Here is a 26,564-nt window from a genome sequence, read left to right as displayed (position 1 = left end):
CTTAAGATAATAATATTTTACCGATTTAAATTTTTTATATTACTATAGGTAGTCGTAGTTGTGATAAGTATTGACACTGTTCACAGAATTTCGTCTCTAGAGTCCAGACTCTACAGGCTTCAACAATTCAACATAATCGCGCTCTTGATATTTATGTTTATCTATTAATCTGTGCTTCATATTAAAATATAATTTTAGTAAATTTAAGAAAACACTAATAAACATGTGTTTAATAAATGCATAACAATGGACAATTTATCAAAATCACTTGACAGTTTTTTAAAAAACAAATTTATTCGATTTGGATTGCCATTTATGTTGTTGGTTGTTGGTGGATCATTTGGTCTAAGAGAATTTTCACAGATTCGATATGATCATCGGAAGGTTAAGTTCATCAGTCCAGAAGAACTTAGAAAACAAGGCATTGAAATGAAACCTCGAGGCAGCGTCACAATAGAAACTGAGTATAAAAAGCTTATAGAACAAGTTAATCTTGACAATTATGAGAATAAAAGAATACCAAGACCACCTGGATTTGAAGACTGAAATAAAACTATACCTATTAAGGAATTGTTTTAGTATGTTTTTATTTTAACAAATAAATGTGTTATAATATATTATATCAGCTATGCTAATTTTGTTTTACTTCAATCATCTGTTCAAGTAAAGTCATCAAAGTTGTAAACCTTTCTTGTATCTGTAAATTAAAGAATACATTATTATTACATGATGTTTAATATGCATAAAGATAGTCATACCTCAGATACTGATCTCTGTGGTATTCGCCTATTGATTGTCTCCAATAATACTTCAATGTCTTCAACTCTTTTACAAGTTTGTAGTATAATTTTATCTTCATCTATTGTCCATTTATTTATCAATTGTTTTTCAGTTTCATTATTGTCTCGTTTGTCACTTACATGAACATAACATTCAGATAAATTATCAATAGCTTCACTTTTTATTGTTATATTTTCATGTAGTACTGTTGTATTGATATCAGATGTTGTAGTAGCAAACAATTTACAGTCTGTTAAGTTAGTTGAGATATTTTGATCATCACATTGTTTCTCATTGCTAAGACTACAGAAGTCTTCATCAAACTCTCTTTTAATATTAAGGTTATTTGATTCTTCCAAACCTTTCTGGTGTATGTTATCAGCTGATTGGGTACAATTTTCAGAAAGATCACTGTTAGTAATATTGTTGGGAAATTCTACTTTAATTTGGTTTGGTATTTGGTGTTGCTCACATTTAAAGTCTACATCGGGTAAATTATCAATAGTCACAGGTGAAGGTAAAAAATGTAATTCTTTTTTTATTTCTTTCGGTTCATCAATAATATAATTTTTATCCGAAAAGACCTCAGATTTAATTTCCATACTTTTTTCAATTACATCGGAATTTAAATTATCTAAATTTTCAGACTCGATTTGATTTATAATTTCATAATCCTTTAGTATAGCATTTTCTTTAATGTCAACTTTTAATTTCTTTTTGGGTATAATTTTGACACTAGATTCTGCTTTAGGAATACAAAAAAACACCATTTCACTACTTTTCAATTCTTCATTAGTAACATGAACAATAGATTTTCCTGTTTCAACATACGGTTCTTGCTCATCTTTACATTTAGGATTTTCATCTTTTTTATACTTAAGCTTAAGAGACTGCACTACCTTTGATTTTTGTCGTTTTTTTGGTTTCACGTCAATCAGATCTTCTTCAGATTCTATAAATGTAATAAATATAAGTTTGAAAAATATAATCACAAGTAAAAATGTAAAATGACAACTAACCTGTTCCTGTGCTGCCTTTAATATCTTCTGCTGAGCCAGGAGAACTATTTTTAATCAAACTCTTTCTATTTTTTTGCTTGACTGTAGTATTTTCTTTTGTTTTATCAATTTTAGAATGTACAATAGATGAGTCAGCTCCTTCAAAATTTATTTTTGCTAATTTCAATCCTTCTAGAGTATCAAAATAGATACGACCTTTAAAAAACTTTAAAAAAAAAAGGAATTTAGTTTTGTATTACTTAACTAATACAATTTAAATAATATTAACTGTACCTATATAAAAAGTATTTGATTTATGTAATGGTGAATTATTACTGAATGAAATACTTTATAATTATTAATTAATGTTATACCATTTTAATAGTCAGAATTAACAGAATATAGCAATGACTTGATATTTTATAAACAAGGATAATATTTTTAGTTAACGAAAATTAATCATAAATAATGAGTCTAAAATTAAATGCACATAATAAATGGTGAACACATCTAAACAACAGATGTTAAATAATATAAGCTTTATGAAATACATCAGATCACCCAATAGAATTTTGAAATAATAGAAGAATATTTAATTAATTTAGTGTCAGTAATATAAAATTTGTTATCCAATCTCAGTTCTAACTTGTCATAGTAATAATTAATAATGCCATCCTAATTAATTAAGTTAAACATTTTATCTTCCATAGTTCCATATAGGTTTTACAATTTAAAACAATTATGGGCTTCTTATTTAATCTGTTTTTTAAGTAGAAATATAATAATGCAAATTTAAATTTCTATAAAAAAAAATTCAATAATACTATAATTATTAATATCATTGATTATAAATACTTCAAGTATTTACTATTTATAATCAATTTTAATATTAAATACAATGTCTCTAGAAGTTTCTATAAGATATTGTTTAAAAATATTTTCGTAATGCTATCAATGGTACTGGAAACCATGGTAACTAATGAAAAATATTACAGGAATTAAAAGGACGTCACACCCACATGTATCGTTTTCGTCTTACACACGTATAAAACGTACAAAAATGAAAAACACATTTACGCAATCTGAGAATAAATCGTTCAATTTGGTTCTAGAGTAAAAAATAAATTGTAACAATATTTCTATTACTGAGGGCAAGTTGTTGTGTTTTATTCCATTATACCCAATATAACATTCATTATAATATTTAGAAATAGCAAACATTTCAACATTTTTAAAATACCTTTAACTTTTAAAAATTTAAATTATTTAAAAAAAAATTCAACATCTTGCCCCCAAAATATTGTCATCTTTTAATTTTGTAATAGGTGTTTTTATTTTAACACCAAAATTGAGCTCAGATTTCATAAACGTGTTATGTCTATTTTATACGTGTGTAAGGCGGATACAACACATGCGGGTTTGGCGTCCTCTTAAAGAGAATTTTAATAAGATATAAACAAATAAAAATTTAAGTTAAATGTTAAAAAAAAGTATAAATACTTTTAGTCCACAGGATCTACAATGTGCATTATCTCCAGGTTTATGACACATACAATGGCAAATATTTAATTGTGTATGATCTTCCGAATCTGATGGAATTATTTCTTCATAATCTATTCCACAGTTAATACTTTGATCAATATCCAAGTCTTCCCAATTATCGTCAGAAAAAAAGCTAAAATTGTATTCAACTAATTAGTAACATCAAGAAATTAAAATGCAAAACTGATATTGCATACCTTTCAGGAGGATGTTCGGTTGGAATTAATTGAAAAAAACAATCAACTAAAATTGGATTACTTTTTAATAAAGGAAGCATAGCTGTATGTACTTCTAATGGAGTAATATTTTCACTTTTTGATAAATGAAACAAATTGTTTAATATTTTACGGACTTGAGTTGGTTGTTTTTTCATGCAAACCTAATAAAAATTAAAAATCAATAAAAGGATTACTCAACATAGATAAGTCACATACTTGTAATTTTCTAATAAATTCTTTTATTCTAGTTAATTCTAGATAATCTGTGAACTTCCCAATTGATAAAGCTTGTCCTGGAAGTAAAAATCCTAAAAATTCATAGATTAAATCATCGTTTTTATCCGTTAATACTTCTGTTATTTGTTCGTATAAAAGATTAATATTGCTATCATCAGCGTCCCCAAAAGATGCTAAAAGTTTTATGGCTAGATCAAATGATTCTGCATCTAATCTTTCTCGCATTTTTTTCATATATCCCTCAGCATAATCTATAAAAAAAACATTTATACAGTAAAATATTAAAAATAATACATATTTGTCTGAAAAAAAATCTTTTAAAATTACAAAGAAAAAACTGGTAACTATATAAGCTAATTCTTTTCTTTTCTTTTTTTTACCTAAATATTTTGTTGAAAAAAAAACAAATATTTTTGTTAAATATCAAAATAAACATAATTAATAAAAACGAATGATACCTTGAGCATATTGTGAGTATGACTGGTCATTTTCAGGAAAAATTGCAGCCAAAGCGGTCTCATATTTTTTTTTTTTCTTCAAAATATTTGAGTTAGAAATATCACTTTTGCGTTTAGGAGTACGATGATCTGATTCTGAAGTGTTCTATAAAGTGTATACAATTTACAAATAATGTAACAGTAGCAGTGGCGCAATTTGGAGGATTCAAGGGTAGCAGCGGCTACCCCTGATTTTGTTGGTGGGTGGTTAGGTGGACTCCTGGCCCCAAAATATTTACATCATAAAACTTCTTTTATGAACAAAAATATTGAAATTAAACTATTCAATAATTGTAGGCTATATCCATTAGTCTATAAGCTAAAATAGAGGTAATGATTCAATATGCTACCCTATTTATTTTTGAGTGTGCGCCACTGAACAGTAGGTTATTTTACACAATTTAAATTATTTTCAATGTACCTTTTTGATAGTTATGTGTTTGATTGATCTGAAAAACAAACAATGTAGCTAGTGTAAGGTGGATAGATACTACGATTTTACGTTGCTACTTACTTCATTATATTATTATTAGTAGTCTCAAGATGAACATCATTAACAATCTTGAGTTCCTCTATACCATCAATCTGGCATTGATCCATTATCGTATTATTAAGCATATACAATACCAAATGTATTCTAGTAAAATAAAAATAGGTACCCAGATACCGTATTTTGAATTACAATTTACAAATTTACAATTATTATAACTAAGTACAAATTACTATTTGTTTTTGTTGGCATTACTTAAGTCTGAAAAAAAATTTTCAACTTTTTTAACTCGTATCTGTAGTTGCATATTTTGTATGATAACTGAACAGCTGTTTTTCCTTATAATACTAATTACTACTTTGCTATCTCACAAGTCACAACTGTTTCCAGGAAATTATCATTATTTTTCTAATACTATAATACTATTTATTATGTTACATACGCTATACACATTACATTTTTTGATAGGTACCAATTATTATAAAAAAAGTATTCAATGTAATTAATGTCCTATTAATAAGTAAGATGCACTTTTTTTGATCGACAGTTTGATTTATTTAAGATATATTAGCCATTCCAAAACACTTTTTAAGGGATCATGTTTCTTGAATTAAACAAATAAAGTAAGTACCTACTTATTTTAAACATAAACCTTAATGGGTATATACAGTATATATTTTAATATTGAACATTATATTTGTAAATATCTTAAAATAGATTATAAAGAAATATTTATAATTTATATAATGAACACTTAATTAATACATGGTATTCATGTATTTTGAATTTTCTTTAATTAATCATTTACCAAATATTGTATTTATTACAAGGTACCTACTTTAACGGTATTATCTATAGAAACGTGTAAATATGCAATCCAAGCACTTACTATGTAAATAACTAAAATTAATTTAGGTAATATTCCAAAAAATACTATCAGTTTATCTGAAAAAAGAAATATATAGGTACATTGTTTTCAATATTATATATATATATAATCATTAATTATTTTCCATGCAAGGTTCATTAAAATTAAAATAATTGATTGTCTGAAATTTACATTAAAAAGATAAAAAGGTGATTATAGTGTTTATACTAATTAGGAATTAAGATTAAATTCTTACTTTTTTTACTTTAAGAACTGACAACCATTTTTAAATTACAAAACCTATCTACTTTATCTAAAATACTAAATCTATTTTTATTACATGTGTTTTACTTTTAAATTTTTATAAATCTTAAAAGTATAGTTTGTGTTAATTTTATGAACTATATAAAAAAAACTATTTAGGCTACAACCGGGAAACTGGATTTTAAGATTATTTGGACCTCAAGTCACTAATATTAAATGTAGTTCCAAACTATGTTACTCTTATTGCCAATTACATAGTTTGAAGTATGATATCGGAAGGTTTTTCAGAGATACAGATATAGGTGATGATTGTGAAGAGGGGTTTGAGAGGACTAGACCCACCCTTCCCCCAAAGTTTTAAGTAGTAATTGCCATACTTGTAAAATGTATTTTCAATAGCAAATGATCATAAGTTTAATATTAACCTTCAGCGGTTTTGTATCAACAGTCATCCTTGTCACATTGGGTTTGGTGGAAATACATAACAATATAATATATTTTTTAACAAATTGTTATTATTAACCAATATTTATCATATATCAAATTAGTTATAATTTAATTAATTGAATAACTTCATAGTTTTTGTTTAGAATACTTTTAAAATATTGTAGAGTAGGCACCTAAGTGTTTTTATATTTAAGTCAAATTGTTTAGTTGGTAAAACTTTGTAAGTTGTCTTGTTAGAGTTTATACTAATGTGAGTGTATCTAGTGTCTATAAGGATATATGTGTAATGAGCATTAAGGTCACCCCCCCCCCCCCCCACCATTAGTAATTACACCACATTTTTGCTTATGGAAACAAACCAAAAAAAGTATGAAAAATATGATCATTATTCATTAATAACAATATGGGTTATACATTTTAATATATATTTATCCCATTGACTTTACTAACTTTTTTTCAATTCTCTTGAAAATTATTGAAATCAAAAATTGCATTTTTGATATTTAAGAACCATAGTATTATGTATTCAATCTTAAATATAAAGAGCTAATACTTGGAAATATTTGTCAATTGAACTTCAAGCTTCAAGCTCTGTTAAAATTCTAACATCTATTAACATTAATATCAGTTTAAAAATAATTATAAACATCTATTTTATAAATTTAAATTTGCAAGGTAGTATATGAATAGAAAACAAAATTATATAATGTAGATTTTAGTTGTTGTAATGATGAATGATAATTGTTAGTTTAATTATTATAGTTTTTACCTTTTATGATAATGTCTTTTTGGCTCAATTCTAATTTAATAGTTACGATTTTAAATCAATTATTTTTAATGTATTTTTTATATTTATTTGATTTGTTTGGTATTTATAAAATGTACTTATTCTGCCTAAACTCTATATATATACATTAAGTGCCATTTGCACTTGACCTCAATTTTTTAATAAAGGAAACTTAGAAACAATGTTATGTATATTATTTTTTGTTGAACTACATTTTTAATTTATACTTTTTATAAAATTTAGTTACATGTAATATTAAATTATTATAGTTGCATTTCATAATGATTTGCCACAATAAATGTTTGCGTACGAATAGACTAATTAATGTAAGTATGATATAATATGTGATATTAATAAAAAATAATTTAATAATAAATAATAATTTCAAAAGACATTGTTTTAGATAAATTAAATAAATACAAATTAAAATGCTTAATTTGTATTGATTTTATACTTATACATAGAAAGTGATAGTCTTAATTACCATAAGCATATTATTAGCTATTAATTAAATAATATTGGGTAGATATTAAATCGTAAATAAACATAAACCTATTTTCCAACTATATCCTACTCAATAATAATCATTAATGTGTTTTGTAGAATTTATCAGCTTATTATAAACAACAATTTAAAAATGTTATGTGCACATGTAAGATGGTACAAAATTTGCCATAATTATCTTTATGAAACATTTGCAGATTATTCAGTTATAAATTATAAAGTGTGTATTTTATAAAGCATTGATAGTTAAATGTTAATTTTAATGGATTAAACACTTTACCTTTAGTTAATTAGAAGTGATAAGTACATTTTGTTTGGTTAATAGATTTTACAATAGCCTATATCTTTTGAATGATGTCATCATATATTATTTACTTTAATAATAATACCTAGATTAAATAGTCAAATATGTATAATGTATGTATAGTTTGATAGGCACACCTCTTCAGGGATATTGATAAAGAAATTTTGATTGAAATAGGTATATTGTAAAACGTCATTCAGTGGGGGCATTCCAATGATCAATCGATTAGTTTTCAGCCAATAAGTGTTTCATACACCTGTAATAATAAACATATAATACAATTTCATAATATTATTTCCTAGTGAAAAGTTCCTAATTTATTTGATTATCTAATCGAAGGACAATATTTGTAATCCTATAATCTATATTAAGAACAAAAAAAATATTTTCTTTTTATTACAATATCTAAAAGCTGTATTTTTGTCATGTATTTGAGTTAATTATGCCTAGGCTACAGTGGACATTTAAATCAAATCATAGTTCTGTAGAACTATTACCATTGTCACTGAGCTATAATGTGAGCAGAAGCTATGGAAGCATTTTAAGTTATTTTCATTTTTTGAAAAGAATCAATGGCGATACCCAGGTAACATAGCATTACATATAGTACTAATATTAAAAACTAATCTGTACTTAATAACAGAATAGAAAAAGAAATTATTAGGGTAAAATATAATTGAATGAGGAAAAATGTGTATAATATGTACCTATATTTGTGTAATGTACAATAGGTTTTGTTGATTACCTATTTTATTGCAAATAAAATAGTTAAGTGGATAAACTGATAAAATATATTAATTTGATAAATAATGTAAATTGGTTTTGAGATTATGTAATTTTGCTATTTAAACAATTAATAATAAGTACTTGGATGTAATATAATACATATAATACATATATATATATACATATTGCATTTAATAATCTCAAACATTTTTAAAACTTAATTAAACATAAATAATTGATTTTACTTACATTGTTGCTGTAATTAGTGAAAAAATGTTCATTATTTATTATTTCATAAGCTGTTAATACAAAAATAATTGTTTATGGACCATGATAATTCTTTTTATAATTTAATATATTTAAAATTAGTAAGTACTTCCTTTTTAAATATTTATAATACCTATTACATTTTATGAAAATAAAAATCCAACTTTGAGTAACATTGGCAATAACAAAAACATTACCTATAACTAGGTAATAAAAATAATTTATTATTTTCCATTTAAGCAACATTTTTATTTATTAAAAGTAGCGTATTATTTTTTTTTTTAATGTAAAATTATGTTTGATTTGTTTAAAAGCGTCAATTACTCATACATAATCAATATTTTACTATTTTAATTCTTAAATAAATACAAGATTTATAAAAATATAAGAAACATGAAGTTATATTTAAGTTGTGATTTGTATCAGATTTAATATATACTGAAAATAAGTAGATAAAAGAAATTGGTGACATAATATATAAATAATTTTCTTACTCTTTTTCTTTAGAACAAATAAAAAGTAATATAATGTTAAGTTTTTATTGATGTTATAACTAATATAACTTGTATGTATCATCCCAGACATTTTTATTTTTATTTTTTATTAGTTAAAAATTATTTAGATATCTGATATACATTTCTTAGTATCAGGTAATAATTGTAATATTGTTATGAATTTGCATGATAATTTTTATACATTAAGTAACAACATTTTCGTACAGATCCAATTATATAAGTATGTCAGACAATGAAGACCGTCAAAGTGTACCTGTCAACATTCGTTACACTCGAGGTTTCTCATTTTTACGTTTACAACTTCCAACGACCAATGAGTTTAGTGATTTGAGACGGCCTCAAAGATCACGTAGCCAAGGCTTCCTTACCGGGTTGTCAAATCGTTTACCATCATTTTCTATCACTGGTCCATTATATGATGATAGCCCATTACCACCTACTGATAATACAAACAAAAGATTCAGCTTTGCAAATTTCAGAAAAATTTCATCGGCGGTCAGTAGAAATATTGTTCTAACACCAGCCTCACTAAAACACCGATTTTCTGATATTTAACACCTAATAATAATATTTTTTAAACTAGCCAAGCTTCACTTTTTATTCTATAATATGTAGTTAATCTAAATCATTTATTATTCATGTTTCAACACAGCACTCAGCGTTATACAATATAATGTAATATTTTACCTATTTTATTTTAATAAAAATATTATAACAAATTATATTATTTACAAAGATGTAAATTGTTGAAAACATATTATTTTAGGTCTATTTTACAAATATAACATTTAGCATTTGATCTATTATCCAAGAATATAGTGACTTGATACTTACCTATATAGATAAAAAAAATTATCTAAATATGTATCTATTTATGCTCGAAAAAATTAGTATGTATAAATAAACATTTTAATTTTATTTTTAAAGTAAATTTTTTAAACCCTCATATTGGCATTGACTGAAACATGCTTTACATTTTGTGGAGCTAGGTCATTTCAACAAAAACCGAGAAACATTATTTTTATGTTATATATTTGTATAAGAGCTAAATAATTTTTTAGTGGAGGTTTGTCTTAGCTAATCAATATTTGCTCTTAAGCTATATTGGGAAAAATTTGTTTCAATTTTTTTTTTAAAATTTATTCCTAATGTCTAATTATGATTTATGAAATATGCATTTTTTACATTTATCTAAATGAATTATTAATACTTACTTACTTACTTACTTACTTACTTACTTACTTACTTACTTAATAACTAAAGCCATATAATAATAAAATCAAGAGTACAGGATAAAAACTTGAAGCTTAAACCTTTGATATATTTATAACAACTAGATAGCTGTATTGTTCCTATCATTGAAGTCTACTGCCATTTCTCAAGCTGTCAATATTGACTCATTGGTATAGACTAACTTATTATACAAGTAATAATATGACTAAGACATATTGCAAAAAATTGATTTATCAAGTATCTACAGACTAATCTTATATAGACATGATATAACAATCATTCTATGCATTTTCAAGAAACATGAACTTTGAACAAGTGATATTTTCCTAAATTATATTTGTTGAAATGTATTGTTAGTTTTTTTAGGAAAAATGTATTAAATAAATAATGATAAAATTGAATTGTGTATCTTAATGTGCATTTTTTTTTTACAAATTTAATTTGTATTATAAATTCTATTGATACAAATAAAATAGGTAATACTTGTAGTACATAAAAGATCTTTTTCTTGCTTACGGTAAAACAAAAAATCGTAATCACTTAATAAATTAATGTAAAAACAATTTAATATAGAATCAAATAAAGAAGAGCTACATAGAATTCAACATGTATTTCTAAATTTGTAACACATCAAATTATCAATATATCATAGTTATTAACAAAAAAAAACACAAAATTAGGGCTTGTAAGTGATTTAATTTGTGTATTTTTTTCTGGCTGTCCGTTTTATTGCTGAGTAATCAGCAAATCTGTTGTATGCATTTATACATTTATTCATGGAGTTTTTCTAATGCAATTTTTTACATAAATATATTTAGTACATTTTTTCTGCAATTATACTTTTATTTGTGAATTATAAATATATTATTAAAAAAAATTAAATCTAAAAATATGATAACTTCCATCTTAAATTTATAGTTGTAAAACTTTTAAATTCACTTGGATGTTATAAAATATGTGTTTTATAGTGAATGAGAACCTAGGAACTATTGTATACTTGTATCTTAACTATGATCATAATTCATCTTTGATTCATAATCAATTTTATTAAGCTTTTTAGGGTAATAACTTCCAAGCTTATACATAATAAAAATAACTTACTATGGTTACATTTTTTTTTTAAAAGATTTATCCATTATAGCATTATGTATATTAATACATATGCATTGTTATCTCTAATTGCCTCTAACTGGTTTATGGAATTGAATAAAAATAATTTATTGTGTTTGTATTTTTTTATAATATATAATACAGTTATTATAGAATTTATAATTTGTTTGTTTTTAATTTTAACATCCTTTAATTATCGAATATTAAAAAAGTATATATGATAATGATAATATTGATTGGTGTATTTTTGTTTCATAATATGTTATTTAATAATTTTAATTAATTAGATATGAAACAATACTTAAAAAGCCATCAAGTAAGTAACCGCTTTGCAGTACAGTAGGTATAGAGTGTACATCATCATTGAGTAGGTCACAATTTTTTTTCCTTATAATTTTAAAATCTATTGAGGAATTTCTTCTTTTGATCATCTAAAGAAGAAAATAGATCCAATTTTCTTCCAGAAACCTCCCTCAAAGTTGATGATCAGAATGTTTAATCAATTAAAAAAAGTGTCTCCAGACACAAAACAAAAAATTAAAAAAAAAAACACTGTAAAATCAATATTGTCACTCAGGATTTGAAATAACATAATATATTTTTTATTGTATTTGTTTGTTTTTTTTAGTTTTTTTAGAATTTTTTGATTGAGTTTGATTGCTTATTCATGCTGTAATAATCATGGTTTTAAAATCAATTTATATTTTTATTTACTAAATGAAATATCACATTTTAATTTTTTACTTTTTACATTTTTGTAGAATTTGCACACTAGTGATTCAATGGTGTCGTTATGCTACAGAGCTCTACATAATTACATCTCAGAAAATAATTTAGAAGGTCTTCAAGGATTTCTTGAAAACCGCCGTGTTCTTGTAGACGATCGTGACGATGTAAGGCCAATTAAATGTGATTAATACTTTTCATTATCTAATTTTGATTATATTTCTACTTTTTTTTTAGAATGGAGCTACGGCTTTACATTATGCTGCAGTTAAAGGGAAATTACAATTTCTTAGAGAGCTTATTAATCATGGATCAGATGTGAACATTGAAGATAATGTAACTAATTTTTAGCATTATATTATCTTGAAATTAATTTTAAAAATATTAAATGCCATAACATTTTAAACTTAATGTGAAAATTGAATTGATAATTTCCAGGATAATTGGACAGCACTGATTTGTGCTGCCAAAGAAGGCCATACTGATATATGCGCTGAATTATTAGATCATGGAGCAGATATTGAACACCGGGATATGGTATATATTTTATTTCAATGTTGATAATCTAAAAATGTTTTGTTTATAATATGTATATGTATATTAGGGTGGGTGGACGTCACTTATTTGGTCTAGTTACTGTGGATACACTAACTTGGCTAATTTGTTATTGGACCGAGGGGCTGACATAAATGCTCATGGAAATTTTCATATTACTGCATTAGTTTGGGCTGCAGGTAGAGGACATACAAAGTTGGCCTGTAGTTTAATAGCACGTGGTGCTAAAGTCAATGTTGGTGACAAGGTATACATAAAACCATTAAAAACTTTATGTAAAAGTAGTAATATGTTTTATATTGTAGTATGGGACTTCTGCATTAGTATGGGCATGTAGAAAAGGCGATGTAGAACTCGTTGATTCATTGTTAAGAGCTGGAGCTAATGTTGACACTGCAGGAATGGTAAGTATAATTTAAATACATACAACTAACTAAAATATTGTATTGTTAAATATAAAAATGTATTTATTTAATTGTTGACTTGTTTTTAGTACTCATGGACTCCATTATTAGTATCTTCGATGGGTAATCACACCGAAGTAGTAAACCTACTCCTTGAACGTAAGCCAAATGTCAATGCTTTAGACCAAGATGGATGTACTGCTTTAACAATTGCTTGTAAAGAAGGATATTATGATATTGCTAATTCTCTTTTAAATGCTGGAGCTTATATCAATATACAAGTAAATAAATATTGATATGACATATTTAAATTAAATTTTAATTAAAATCGTTAATTTTAAATTTTTTTAGGATCGTAGTTCAGATACTAACCTTATACATGCTGTCAAAGGAGGACATCGAAATATCGTGGAAGCACTTCTTAAAAAATATGCTGATGTTGATGTTATGGGAAAAGTATAAATAAAATACAATTCACATTAATTTGAATTTAATATTACAATCATATTTTTAATCACTTAAGTTTTTTTTTTTTTTTTATTTATTTAATTGATATACAATCTATACAAGTGGTAAAATACATAGAAAAATTATGAGACTGAAAGATCACAAGAAGTTTAACAATTTTAAATTTCTGAGTTAAATTGATAATAATTTGAATTATGGAGGGTTCTAACACAATATCGTCTAGTAGAGTTATGAAGTGATTTGATTAATAAGTAAATTATTTGAGTTTGTAGTTTTGATTGAAATCTTCTTGAGTATATGCTTTTGTTGAGTATGTTGAAATTCAGATTGGAATGTAGTTTGGCATTGGTAACATACCACGGAGTTTTCAAAATATCCTTTAGTAGATAAATTACAACTGTTTGAATCTTAGAGTTGAGAATTGAGTCTAGTTTGTACAAATTTAAAACAAATTTTGTTATTAATATTTAAATTATGTTTAGAGAACTGATACATTATTCCCATCTCTACTCTTAATCAACTTATAGGATGTATATATTCAGAAAATTGCAACTAATTTTACTGTTACACCAGACATTTTACATTTTGATAGCTTGACTTTATAACTTTCAGATTTTCTTCTAAATCACTAACTTATTTTCTAAATTAAGAGCTAACGCATAATGCAAAGAATATCAGATTATTTTTAAACCCTTATTGTTTAGTTACTTTATCCTGATAAAGCACTAATATTAACTAGTTGTTTAAATTATAGGAACGGAAAACTGCATTGTATATTGCTATAGAAAAAGGAAATACAGCAATAATTAAGTTATTACTTGGTGCAAATCCTGATTTAGAAATTTCAACAAAAGTAAATAGTACACAAATTGTATGTAAATCTATTCAATATGTACTTAATTTTGTTTTATTTTTAAGGATGGTGATACGCCTTTGATGCGAGCTGTTAGAAACCGTAATGCTGAAGCTGTTCAACTTTTAATTGAAAAGCGTGCTCGTGTACCAGCTACAGACAAACGTGGAGATACTGCATTACATATTGCTATGAGAGCTAGGGCTAGAGGAATTGTTGAAATTTTGTTAAGAAATCCTAAAAACAGCCAGCTTTTATACAGACCAAATCGAGCAGGTGAAACACCATATAATATGGATGTCAATGCTCAAAAGCCTATTCTTAGTCAAATATTTGGTTCGAGACGTCTTAATACTAATGAAGATAATGAAAATTTACTGGGATACGATCTTTACAGCAGTGCACTGGCTGATATGCTTAGTGAACCTACTTTATCAATGCCAATTACTGTTGGGTTATATGCTAAGTGGGGTAGTGGAAAATCATTTCTACTTAATAAATTAAGAGGTAAGCAGTTTGCATAGTAAAATAATTTCATTCTAATACATTATTAAAGTAGTTAAATTAATTACAATAATTAAGAATAAAAATATAAATGCTTGTTACCTTTTTAGAGGAAATGAAAAATTTTGCTCATCAATGGACAGATCCATTTTTTCAATTCCCGTGGCTAATATTGGGTGTGGCACTTCACTTTTGTTTCATTGCTGGTACTGTGGTTGTAGTCCTGTCATCGTCATCACTCATTGCAATTATCACAACATTTAGTTTATTAACTAGTATATTTTTCTTCCTGATAATGGTATACTATGGCAGCCATAGGTTAGTATAATTTGTTTTATACAACACTTATTTATTATCTTTATTATTAATTGTTAAACATAATTACTTAATTGTATAGACTTGATTGGGCTTATAATTGTATCAGCTATTTGAGCCAAAAAGCAGTTACAGCCCGAATAATTCTACAAATAATATTTTGTCATCCACCTGGTTCAAGTTGGGGGACATCAGTTACAGCACAACCTATTAGGTATTTATGATTTTAATATCAAGTTTTTATAGATCAATAATTTAATAATTAAATAATCAATATATTTTTATTTTAAATAATTTTAGATTTTATTTTACTGACCAAACTCGTGTAAGTAGTACAACACCTGGGGAAAGTACGATTATTCAAATGATAGGTTCATTATATGATTCAATAGAAAAAGATTTTGGATCAATTTCTACCCGCTTATATAGAGCTTTTCGTCCAAAACCTGGTTAGTTAACTAATTAGTTAATTTTTATATCTTATAAACAATAATTATTAATAATGCATATCAATTTTAGTAAAACTTACTTCACCTTGGAAATGGCGCAAATTATGTTGCATGCCAAACATAATACTATTTGAAATGTCATTTCTATGTGTTTTATTAGTAACACTTATTATTGCTATGAACAATGGTACAAGTTTTATGAAGTAAGTTAAAGTTTAAACATGAAATTACTTAATTTTTTTAATTTTATATTTTTTTTGTTCTTAGTGATCTTTCAATTGACAAAGCTATTGGAAATGTTATACTATTTTGTTGTGGGATGTTCATTTTATTACTATTGATAGGAAATTTATATACATTCAGTCAATTACTACAGTCATTAGTGTTCTCACAACGTAAACAATTAAGGAGAGCGACATCAAGATTAGATACATTAAAATCTGAAGGATTTATTCAAGCATTACGGACTGAAGTGAATTTAATGACAGAAATGGTATTGTATTTAATATTTTTTTGTTTATTTGTGAGATAATTATTTAGTAAATACTGACTTTATTTAATAAAGGTGCGTTGTTTGGATGCATTTACTCAACAGCAAACTAGATTGGTAATAATTATTGATGGTTTAGACTCATGTGAACAGGACAAAATATTACTGCTTTTAGATGCTGTACGGATGTTATTTTCAGAACAAAATACTCCTTTTATAGTTGTTTTAGCTATTGACCCCCATGCAATTTCTCAGGTTTAAACATAATTCTTTTTATACGTAAATATATAAATTATAAAGAACATTTAATAATTCAAATGGAATATTTGGTTTTTTGTAGGTAATTGAACTCAATAGTCGACGATTACTAAGTGACATGAATTTTTCTGGACATGATTATCTTAAAAATATGGTTCATTTGCCATTTTTTCTTCAAAATTCTGGTTTACGTAAAGTAAAATTAGCTCAAAAATCATCTCAATCTCATCGTAAAAGTGTTACAAATCAAATGGATGAATGTGGATTGGTACATTCGGTAAATAGTTTTTAAATTAAAATAGTTTGTTTTACTAATTACATTTTTAACTGTAGGCTTCAACACGGCGATTATCTAACGAGTCCACAACTTTAAAACCTACAATGGGTTCTTCTGGTGGACTTAGTCGAAGCAAAGGCAACATCAATTCTACAAGGAATAAATTAAAATCCAGTGAAAGTATTGCAAGTAGCATAGCTAGCAACATACATAGATTAGGTGGTCCACAAGATCTTTCTAAAATTTTGTTGACTGATGACTATTTTAGTGATGTAAATCCTAGAAGTATGAGACGTTTAATGAATATTGTTTATATTACAGGCATGTAAAAACTAATAATATAATTTAATCAAATAACTTTAATAATTTATTACATGTTTTAGGCCGTTTATTAAAAGCATTTCAGTTGGAATTTAATTGGTATCATTTAGCTAGTTGGATAAATATTACAGAACAATGGCCTTATAGAATATCTTGGATGATTATTTTTCATGATACTAATGAGGATACTATTGATGATTCCATGTCACTAAAAACTTTATATGAAAAGTAACATTAATTTTAATTTATTTATTAAAAGAATCATTATTTTAACAAAAATTAAAACCAATAGGGTACGTCGTCAAATACAATTCTCTAAAGACATTGATCCATTAATGGAGATGGACAAAGATGAGAAAAAATTTGAAATTTTTCTTTCTTTCCACCGAACAACATTATTGGTTAGCGATCTAAGAATTTTCTTACCATTTACAATCAATCTGGATCCATATTTAAGAAAAGTTATTAAAGATGAGATGCAAAACTCTGAAGATTCCACTATTTTTAGGCCAACAATAACACACAATGAACTACAAACACGGAGAGTTCAAAATCAACTTATGAGAAGACAGGTTAGTTCAATTCTTTAAAATATATATACATATATTTAAATTATAACTAACAGCTAACAACCTATAATTTAACTTAAGAAAATGGGAGCTAAACTATCACTTCAACAAGAAACTTTACCAACGTCATTGATGTTAAATGAACCACAATCAGCCGTATTGTGGAATCAACAACAAGTTCAAAATCGATGGCATACAACTTACGATGAATTACCAAACCAACTTCAAAATTTTTCCATTTCATCATTATCCGTAATTATAACTAACAGATATATAACTAAAATTATTTTGTCCTATTTAAATGATTTAAATGTTTTAGGATGAATTTAACAACATTAAACTGTCATCCTTAAGTGTAGATGACACTTGTAAGTTGTTAACAAGGATTAGAGATTTGCAAGAGTCAAACATTCCAAAATATACACAAATAATCAAAGATAATAATCTTACTGGTTGTGTACTCTTACATTGCAATTTAAACGAACTAAAAAATGTAATTATAGATACTTTTAATTTAATCCAGTACAAATGTATTGTATTATATTTGATTTTCAGGTATTAAAAATGAACTTTGGAGATTGGGAACTTTTCCGTATAGTTTTATTAGCATTGAGAGACAAAGAGTACTTAATAAATAATGAAACCAACAGTAATATTAATTTTAAACACACAAGATCGGGTAGCTCTAAAAATCATTCGCATGAAAGAAGAGGTATAGAAATATTTGTTATCGTAAAATTTTATAAAATTATAACCCACTATATTTTTTTTATGATAATTTTATTTTATTATATGTTATTAATTAAAATATTTAAATATTAGGATCTTCTAATAATAACAATAATGTGCAAGGAACTTTAAACGATAAAGATCAGAAAGGGTCAAAAGTGTCATCAGTTGAAAAACAAGTAAATAATTTTAATTTAAAATTAACTATAGAACTATGAAGTTTTTATTTTTATTTATCATGTAAAATTATTTAAAAAAAATATATTTTAAATAAAGGTAACATTAGAAGAACAAATGATTTGTGGTGCATTACAAACTCTTAACGAAGAAGCATGTGAAGATGTTCTAGAAGAATCTGAAGAACAAGGTACCATAGCAGCAGCTACCTATTTACAAGTACCACACCAGCCTATCGACATAATTACAGGTGAGCAGACGCGACAACAAAGTCAGAATGAATTCGACAATAGTAATTTTAAAACAGGAGAATGCAATCCTTATGTAGTTGTAGATATAAATAAAATATCCGAGACAAATTAATATTGTTGGAGTGCATGGTGAAGAATCTTAGCATGTGCATGACTTTATTTCATCATGATTTTCCAATTTTTATTTCATATTATTTAATTTAATAACTAGACCTAGTTAAGTGGTATTTTCCTAATCTCGATTATCTGAATAAAATAATATTATTGTTTATGTATATTTTATTAAAAAATGAAATAAATTATCAATAACATACTTTTTTTCAATAATTATTTGCTCAAATATTTATTGTTTGTACAATTTTGCAGTACAATAAATACATTTGACAGTGTGACAAGTAATATAAGCAATAGGTGGTTGTAGGGGTTGAATCCCCTCATTGTAAACTCAATAAAGGTATACTTTATAATCATTCTCCCACAACTTACAGTTTAAACTTCAGCATGGAATGTTTGAAATTATGAATGTAAATTTGAGACATATTTTGTTATTTATTAAAACGATTATTATTTTTATATTTAGATTTGACTGAAGTTAATTGTTTGTTAGAAATGTAAAAAAAAGAATTTTAGTGAGCATAGGATTAAAGTTGAGCATGTAATATACTAAAAATGTTTATGTCTAGATTTAAATAAAAAAATAAAAATGTACAGTAGTTTTTATACTTTAAGTAAAACTATTTCATCATTTAGTTTTTTACCTGTAATTACCTATTGTAAAAAATTATTATTTTACAAAAATTTCAATTTCCAATTTTTACTGATAAAATTTTACTAAGTTTATGAGAATCTGCTGAATATCTGACATAAATTCCTGTTTACACATAGTTAATTATTATTATTTTAGATTCTGAGTGGAGCAATAAATGATTTAACTGAACGATATGTAAATTTTTTTTAATAGAAAAATATTCAACTTCAAGGGTGGTTTCTGGTAACAAACTGTATCTAGTTGGTACTTGGAGAGGGTGGGGGAAGGGGTCTAAAATAAAATTCATAAGTTGTTTTATACTTGAATAAATAAAAAAAAGGAGAGCGTAACCTAAAATATTTTTTTAAGAGGGTTAGAAATTTCTAAGTTTCACTAAGTTTTTTCACAAAATTCACCAAAATCGCAAAATATTTCTAATTATTTCTTATTTTAATATTCATATCTAAGATTTTAAAATATGAGACAAGGTTCCATTTAAGTTTTGCTTATTAGAATTATAAAAAAGGTAGAGTGTAATTCCACAACTATTTGTTATGAATGTCTAAAGTTAAAATTTTTGAATTCAATGAGTATTTTAATATTTATTGTAGTAACTTGAAACATTCCACTGTAATTTAAATTATCATGTTGTATACTCAATAAAAATCAATAAAAATATTTAGACTAATTTTAACCTGTTTATAAGCAATGATATTTTTGAATTTTTTAAAGTGGTGATAAAAATGTTCAATAAGCTTGAAAAATAAAAATGTAATTAAAGATCTTACAATATAATATCTTGTTCTTTTAGTGATTTAAAAATATAAAAATACAGACAAAATTTTTTTATAAGAATTTATAACATATTTAAGTTGTATGCCTAAAGGTTAAAAATAAAATTTCTTATAAGTATATTTTACTGAAACCCAAAATATATTTTTCTACTTTTTTTTATAGACATTTTAAGTTCAAATTTTAACGATTTTGAATATTTATTCAAAGATTATTGATTTTAGTTATTTTGTTATAATTTAAAAATGTGTTTGCAGGAACTTGACATTTTAACATATATTATTATAATTTATTACACGCCATGAAAATTTAAAAGTACTTGAATTAATTTTAAGCTTCTTTCTATTCATGGTTTATATTGTATTACTAATAATAAAATAAATTAGTATAATAGCAATATGAATATACATTATAAAATATACTTAGTATTATAGGCTGACAGATTATAGCTGTCTTGCTCTCTTTTTTAATCCATTGATTTATGATTTATCATCTTGTTCATATTAAGGAGTATAATTACTAATGTGTTATAGCAATATAATTATAAAGTAAGAAATTGTTAGAAATATTGGCTGAATATAAATACCGTGACCTTTCTGAATCGTTTTTTTGTATGCAACAATTTACTATTCAAATTCAAATTTAACACATCCATTACAGTGACCTACTTAATGATGAGGTATACTCAACTCCTACTCAATCGATTATACAGCTGAGCGTTTACCTACCTTCCCTCTTATTTTTTTTTAATGTATTATCTATATATTTACAATGTACACTAAATATTTCATATAATTATCTTGATAATATTTAAGTATTTATTAAATATTGTGTCTTATACCAGTTACACCTATAAAAAAACCAAATATAAAACCCATATTTAAACATTTTTGTGGGATAGTAATGCTCTTTTAAAATCTTGAACTTCCTAGAACAATAAGGATAAATTATTTATTAGATTATTGATTCTTAAAATATTTAATAGATTTATCACAATGTTTTTAATAAATTATTTTATCAGTGTACCTAAAATACTATTAACAATACAATAATGTATATTTTTTATTATATTCACTTTTATAATATTATCATTGTAATTTTATATATTCTACATATAAATATTTTTTATGACTTCAAAATTTGTCATTACTATATTTAATTCTAATTAATTATATTTTAACTGATAACCAAAAAAAAATACATACTACCTCCATTTTAAGAGAAAATCCATTGTTATTAAACAAATGTATGTCACTTAAACTTAATATGACAACAAATATTAAAATAACTTCCTTATTATTTATTAAATTATATTTAGCAAAATAATATTCCTGCTCCATGACCATGAACTGAAATTGCGCTTATGGTTATATTTTATTATTTTTTCGGTGTATTATTTTTAAGTGATTTTGTTCATCTGAAATTACATTTTTAACTGTTTTGTAAGAAAATTTAACATTTTTCTTTTATCACTATGTCAACTAAATTATGAATAAAATAGTGTATCTATAATCTTCATGACTCGATTTGAAGGCTGCATAAATCGTTTATTTATTAATTATTTGTTTTATATTTTTAATTTTATTTAATTGCTCAAAAATATTATTTTTCGTAAGTATATGTAATTATAAAAAAATATTAAAATGTAAAATATTGAAAGCTTAAAGATAATATTTAATATCTTCACTTGCTTAGAAAAATATTATGTTCAAATGGCTGAAATTCATTTGTTATTATTTATATTGCTTACTACCTATTATGTAGTATATAGTGTATAGTATAAATATGTACACTAGCATTACGCTTTTAATAACACATAGTATTTGATCACTTAAGTCTACAGATTCAAAATTATAAAACTAATATATCCATTAGCTGTTTTAAATTGCTCTATTATTATTTTTACATAGATGCATCAGTTTTTAATTGGATAATTATGCACATCCGGAATTCAGATTTATATTAAGTATTAATGTAGAATTCATATAGATATTCATAATATATTTAACTAACCATCTGTGTTTAAGTTTTAGATTATTTATTGTATTGAAGATAATAATGGTTTTACTTAGTGCTTTTTGTTTTGGAAATCATTTAATAAAGCCGTGAAAGTGGTTTATGAATTGTCTGCTTTTAGATTCATTATAAATGGAAAATAGATATAAATGCCCTAGAGAGTTTTTTTTTTTATTAATTTTCATTGTAATATAAAAATTTAAATAATTAAGTATAATTTCTTACACATTTGCTCTAAAGTTGTCAAGTTTTTGAACACTTATTGATGATATAAAATACTTCAACATGTATGTATAGCAAACAATTTGATTCATTGTTCTCTAATTAACAATGGGCTGTACTACAAAGTTTATAAAAATAAGCTATTCTTACAATTTTAAAAATCACAAATTATTTTTTGACATGTATATTTAAAATCTTGTTTATGAAAAGTTTGACGATTTTAAAAACGACATCAACACAATAATAAGCTGAGCTCTACTTAAAATTATTTATTTTTGAGATATGTTTAGCATTGCATTAATATTTTAAATAACAATATAACATTTTATACTACACTGAAGTGCACGAAGTGAGCCAATAAGTGCTATAAAATCATCTATAGTCGTTGTCCCTTTTATTTTTACTCAATTGATTTTATAGGTGATGGGTCCGTTTGTAGTACAACTTCGAGTAACGATAATGGAGGAGATGTTGATGCATTTTTACTTCAGGTAATAAATCATTTGTCACTCATCAATATTTATATTTAATATAGATAAGATTGCATAAGCCATTTTCTATTTTTTGTTTCCAGAATTCACCTCATCATAGTATTGTTCAATATCCAGCATTTCAATATGAGGGAAACAATTCTGTTTCAGCAAATTCTTTGAACAATACTCCAATTGCTTCTAGAAAAAATCTTATTGATTATAAAGTTAGTTTTATCAATATTTTAATAATTTATAATACAAAAATTACTGTTTAATTTTTAGACATGTATTGTAACAACAACTACTGAAAAAGCAGGTAAACCATATTTGCTTAAATCCATTAAAAGACCAGCATCATTAGTAATGAACAGGCTTGATGATGCAGACATAATACCGGAAACAAAAAATTCTGTACAAGTATGTTCAAATTTTGTGAAATGTAAAAGTAATCTGTTATCAAATATTGCTAATAATGAGATTAAAACCCTATATTTAGACTAGCGGAATTGTAAAACAAGGTATTGCAGGCTCAGTTGGTATGTTAAGTTGCTTAGTAGCTAGTACAAGTTGGGTGCAACAACCTCCCGCGGTCACTATATCACCAGTTTGCAGCAATGAAAAATTACCAACGAGTCCACCACAAGATACAAATCATTCTTCAGCAGTCTGTGCGACTGCAAGCAGTGATGATGAAAGTACTCCTTTAGTGTCAGATATGTCTTCACCACAATCTGACCACTTACAATCAAATACTGACCGGTAAAATAAGGTATCTAGTTAAAATTAATTTAAAGTATTGACATAAAGTTTGTTTTAGATCAGACAAAGTGTATACATTTAATGGCATGTACTATAAAGAAAACTCTCAACATTCTTTGACTTCTCAATTATCTTCAAAGAGTACTGAATCTTTGCAATTGAGATCTGAAGGTGGAGGTTGTTCATTTGATGAAGATATAGATCTTCTTCGTGGCATTAATAGCATACAATCTGGATCTAGGAGAGTATCATTTGACAGCGATATCAGCATATTAGGCCATCCGTATGACTGGAACGATCCTGAAACTATGGTGTAAATACTAAATACTATAGTATGATTGAATTACAAACATGTTAATCCTATTTGACTATATTGTAATACATATTTCATTTTAAGCTCATTTACATTCTAATTTAAATTATTTTATGTTAGTTTTTTTTTTAAATATTACTAATTTTATATTTTAATTTAGTGTTCATATTTTTCAAATGCCTAACTTTAAAATTTTTATTTTCGTATGGCACAAATAATATTCATATTACACAACTTAAAATTTTTTATTTCAGTACTGCACACATAATATTCATACTACACTACCAAAAACATTTAATTCAATTTATTATTTATTTATTATTTTATTCAACTATACTTTAAAAGTTTAAATTCTGTAAAGAAATCATTGATGTAGCCTTAAAGAAACATTTGTAGAACTGTCTTAGCAAATGTTATTTTTGAGGCTAAATTAAAAAATATTTATTTATTGTCATTTTGTACAATATAAACATATTAGAATTTTTTTAAATTGGTATTTTACATTCATAAATTTAAATAATGAAAAATTTCAGTTCACCAGAAATAATGATTTTATTGTTTGAAATTTTAATTTAAAAACTTAAAATAAAAATATTGGAACATTTAGTAGATACAATTGAGCAAATGAAAAGTATATTTTATCAACTTATCAACTGTAAATACCATCAAATATTAAAATGTTATTATAACTTCCAACAAGAAATAATAATGAAGTATGAAACTAAAAACCATAATTCATTATTAAGATTGACATTCTTTTTAAATAGAAATTATTATAACTTATATTGATTGTGATTAGATTAAATATTCCTTTAAATAATGTATGTGCCTAGTATACAAATTTAATTTTAGGTTTAGTATACGTGACTAAACTGCTATACTTCAAATGTGTATAATCGTAATGAACCAATTATATCTGTTTATTTTTTTATATCTACTAAATATATATAAATTTATATATGTATATAATTACATTATGACTATAGACACGTTTTAAAAAAAAGAGTTTTCATATTGTTTTTCTTAATTGATCAATTTTTTTAGATAATTTACTAAAAATTAGTAAAAGTTAAAATCTTTTATGATTATTGGGATATTTTTACAAACCTTTCACATTTATAAAATACTTATAGTTACTTAATAATAATTTATTCTGCAATATCAAATTCAATCATTTAAACATTAAAATAATACTCTAGACTGTCTTAGTATTAGATTATATTCCATAATAAAAAGAATTATAGATTTTAGGGCTTATGAAACATATCCATTGTTAAATCTGCATTAATAATTGTTTACATTAGTTGTGAGATATACTTAATGTGATTTCTTTCATAATTCTTAAGATATTTATTAGATCTTTGAATATTTTTAGTATAAAATCATTGTGATACTAGTTAACTATTATAATTTATGAATTTCCTTTTAATTTTAATTAATATAAAATTGATTTTATGAGTATTTTAAAATAGTATTATAGTTACTATTAATAGAAAAATAAATGAATTTCGGCTATCTTATACTTCGGTATAAGTAGACAAATTATTGTGCCTTTTAAATCTATAAATTTATTAAATTGTAATTAAAAATTGTAGTTTTTACAATACATATTCAATTTTTTTTATTCAAATTATTACAACACGAGTCTCTGTTAAAGATATTTTATTTTTATTTATTTTTATTCCTTTTTGTTAAAAATTGTAATGTTCCTTTACTTTGGTAACATATTACCATTTCAAAGTTATAAAATAAACTGTAATTTCTCATATTAGATTGAAACAATTGAATGTATTTAATTATAGTTTTATAACTTATTAATGTATTGTATTGTTTAAATAAGTTTGTAGAAAACTAGGAACATTATATAAACGTTATATAATACAAGGTGATTCTTTTTTCGAAGTCCCATTTGAGTAAACTTTTACATAAATTAAAGTATTACAACACTACATTTTGGCATAAAAACTAATTTTCATTATTTTGTTTTCATACTGATCATTTAGTTCTAAATTATCATAAATCATTAAAAAAATATTTGATTTAATAATTGAACATATATTATATACACATAAAATATTACAGTATTTTTTATTCATAAATTTAATTGT

The 26,564-nt window shown here is 24.7% G+C and overlaps 4 protein-coding genes across 11 annotated transcripts in view; 2 read left to right on the top strand and 2 right to left on the bottom strand.

Moving 5' to 3' along the window:
• Nucleotides 1–45: 45 nt before the first annotated feature.
• LOC132938121 (cytochrome c oxidase assembly protein COX16 homolog, mitochondrial) lies at nt 46–620 on the top strand. The gene has a single exon (XM_061004801.1). It carries the CDS (start codon nt 247–249, stop codon nt 544–546), a length of 300 nt encoding a protein of 99 aa, XP_060860784.1. The 5' UTR covers nt 46–246; the 3' UTR covers nt 547–620.
• LOC132938111 (uncharacterized) lies at nt 568–5,074 on the bottom strand. Of its 2 annotated transcripts, none has more exons than XM_061004785.1 (9): nt 4,787–5,074; nt 4,694–4,721; nt 4,234–4,378; nt 3,755–4,026; nt 3,518–3,699; nt 3,279–3,453; nt 1,800–2,004; nt 759–1,732; nt 568–697 (listed from the first exon to the last, which is right to left on the bottom strand). In XM_061004785.1, exons 1-9 carry the CDS (start codon nt 4,888–4,890, stop codon nt 632–634), a joined length of 2,151 nt encoding a protein of 716 aa, XP_060860768.1. In that variant the 5' UTR covers nt 4,891–5,074; the 3' UTR covers nt 568–631. The 2 variants fall into 2 exon arrangements, with proteins under 2 accessions (XP_060860768.1, XP_060860769.1); XM_061004786.1 differs by having other exon boundaries at nt 4,623–4,721; nt 4,787–5,072.
• Nucleotides 5,075–5,184: 110 nt separating this feature from the next.
• LOC132938106 (kinase D-interacting substrate of 220 kDa B) lies at nt 5,185–25,683 on the top strand. Of its 7 annotated transcripts, none has more exons than XM_061004776.1 (31): nt 5,185–5,385; nt 9,651–9,939; nt 12,549–12,680; nt 12,751–12,849; nt 12,952–13,050; nt 13,118–13,315; nt 13,374–13,472; nt 13,562–13,753; nt 13,824–13,928; nt 14,695–14,793; nt 14,859–15,300; nt 15,408–15,615; nt 15,695–15,826; nt 15,913–16,061; nt 16,132–16,264; nt 16,329–16,554; nt 16,627–16,806; nt 16,892–17,086; nt 17,143–17,407; nt 17,470–17,635; nt 17,700–17,979; nt 18,058–18,228; nt 18,296–18,469; nt 18,532–18,688; nt 18,799–18,884; nt 18,982–19,132; nt 23,332–23,402; nt 23,486–23,608; nt 23,667–23,801; nt 23,881–24,143; nt 24,202–25,683. In XM_061004776.1, the coding sequence occupies exons 2-31, from the start codon at nt 9,667–9,669 to the stop codon at nt 24,458–24,460; spliced, it is 5,262 nt and encodes a 1,753-aa protein (XP_060860759.1). In that variant the 5' UTR covers nt 5,185–5,385; nt 9,651–9,666; the 3' UTR covers nt 24,461–25,683. The 7 variants fall into 7 exon arrangements, with proteins under 7 accessions (XP_060860759.1, XP_060860764.1, XP_060860761.1 ...); XM_061004775.1 differs by lacking the exon at nt 5,185–5,385 and adding an exon at nt 8,373–8,522; XM_061004779.1 differs by lacking the exon at nt 5,185–5,385 and adding an exon at nt 8,373–8,522 and having other exon boundaries at nt 24,192–24,328.
• Nucleotides 24,172–26,564, bottom strand: part of LOC132938116 (uncharacterized) — a 32,654-nt gene continuing 30,261 nt past the window's right edge. The window contains exon 5 of the mRNA XM_061004792.1: nt 24,172–24,449. Within this exon, the coding sequence (XP_060860775.1) occupies nt 24,408–24,449 (42 nt within the window). The 3' untranslated portion in view covers nt 24,172–24,407. The remainder of the gene's footprint in view (nt 24,450–26,564) is intronic.

Source organism: Metopolophium dirhodum, chromosome 2 (assembly GCF_019925205.1).
Source record: "Metopolophium dirhodum isolate CAU chromosome 2, ASM1992520v1, whole genome shotgun sequence".
In the NCBI taxonomy this organism is placed as follows: domain Eukaryota; kingdom Metazoa; phylum Arthropoda; class Insecta; order Hemiptera; family Aphididae; genus Metopolophium; species Metopolophium dirhodum.
Note: the sequence above shows the minus strand (reverse complement) of the source record. Positions and strands in the feature narration are given on the sequence as shown.